Genomic DNA, 942 nt, shown 5'->3' on the forward strand with positions numbered 1-942 from the left:
CCCCGGGGCGCAGAGGATGTACAAGCAGTCGATGGCCCAGCGCGCCCGCACCATGGCTCTCTACAACCCCATCCCCGTCCGGCAGAACTGCCTCACCGTCAACCGCTCCCTCTTCCTCTTCAGCGAGGACAACGTGGTGAGGAAATACGCCAAAAAGATCACCGAATGGCCATATCCTTGCCTTTTTTTATTTTTGGGGGGGTGGGGGGGTCGTGTGGGGAGGGGGTCTCCCCCCTTATGCCTCCACTCAGCATCTCCCCCCGGCCCTGCAGCCCCAGCCCCCAGCCCTGCATGGAACCCGTAGGGGGTCCCCGTCTTCATCCTGGGGTCCCTGTCCCCCCACCCTGCATAGGGTTCCCATCCTCGTACTGGGGGTCCCTGACCCCCTTTTGGGGTCCCCGTCCCCCTGCCCTGCATGGGGTCCCCCAACCCCCTTATAGGGTTCCCATCCTCGTACTGGGGGGCCCTGACCCCATTTTGGGACCCCCATCCTCGTACTGGGGGTCCCTGACCCCCTTTTGGGGTCCCCGTCCCCCTGCCCTGCATGGGGTCCCCGTCCTCGTAATGGGGGTTCCTCAACCCCCTTCTGGAGCCCCCCAACCCCATTCTGAGGTCCCCCTGCCCTGCATGGGGTCCCCAACCCCATTAGAGGGTTCCCATCCTCATGCTGGGGGGCCCTGACCCCATTTTGGGGTCCCCGTCCCCCTGCCCTGCATGGGGTCCCCGTCCTCGTACTGGGGGTCCCCAACCCCCTTATAGGGTTCCCATCCTCGTACTGGGGGGCCCTGACCCCATTCTGGGGTCCCCATCCCCCTGCCCTGCATGGGGTCCCCGTCCTCATTCTGGGGGTCCCTAACCCCATTCTGGGACCCCCATCCTCATACTGGGGGTCCCCGCCCACGTTAGAGGGTTCCAATCCTCGTACTGGGGGGCCCCGTCCTC

At 65.6% G+C, this 942-nt stretch overlaps 1 protein-coding gene across 1 annotated transcript in view; it reads left to right on the top strand.

Moving 5' to 3' along the window:
* Positions 1 to 4: 4 nt before the first annotated feature.
* CACNA1A (calcium channel, voltage-dependent, P/Q type, alpha 1A subunit) overlaps positions 5 to 942 on the top strand; it is a gene marked incomplete at both ends in the record, with an annotated part of 44,521 nt that continues 43,583 nt past the window's right edge. Inside the window, one exon of the mRNA XM_014958010.1 lies at positions 5 to 171. Coding sequence (XP_014813496.1) covers positions 5 to 171 — 167 coding nt within the window. The remainder of the gene's footprint in view (positions 172 to 942) is intronic.

This window comes from Calidris pugnax, unplaced genomic scaffold (assembly GCF_001431845.1).
Source record: "Calidris pugnax isolate Ruff unplaced genomic scaffold, ASM143184v1 scaffold399, whole genome shotgun sequence".
Classification (NCBI taxonomy): Eukaryota; Metazoa; Chordata; class Aves; order Charadriiformes; family Scolopacidae; genus Calidris; species Calidris pugnax.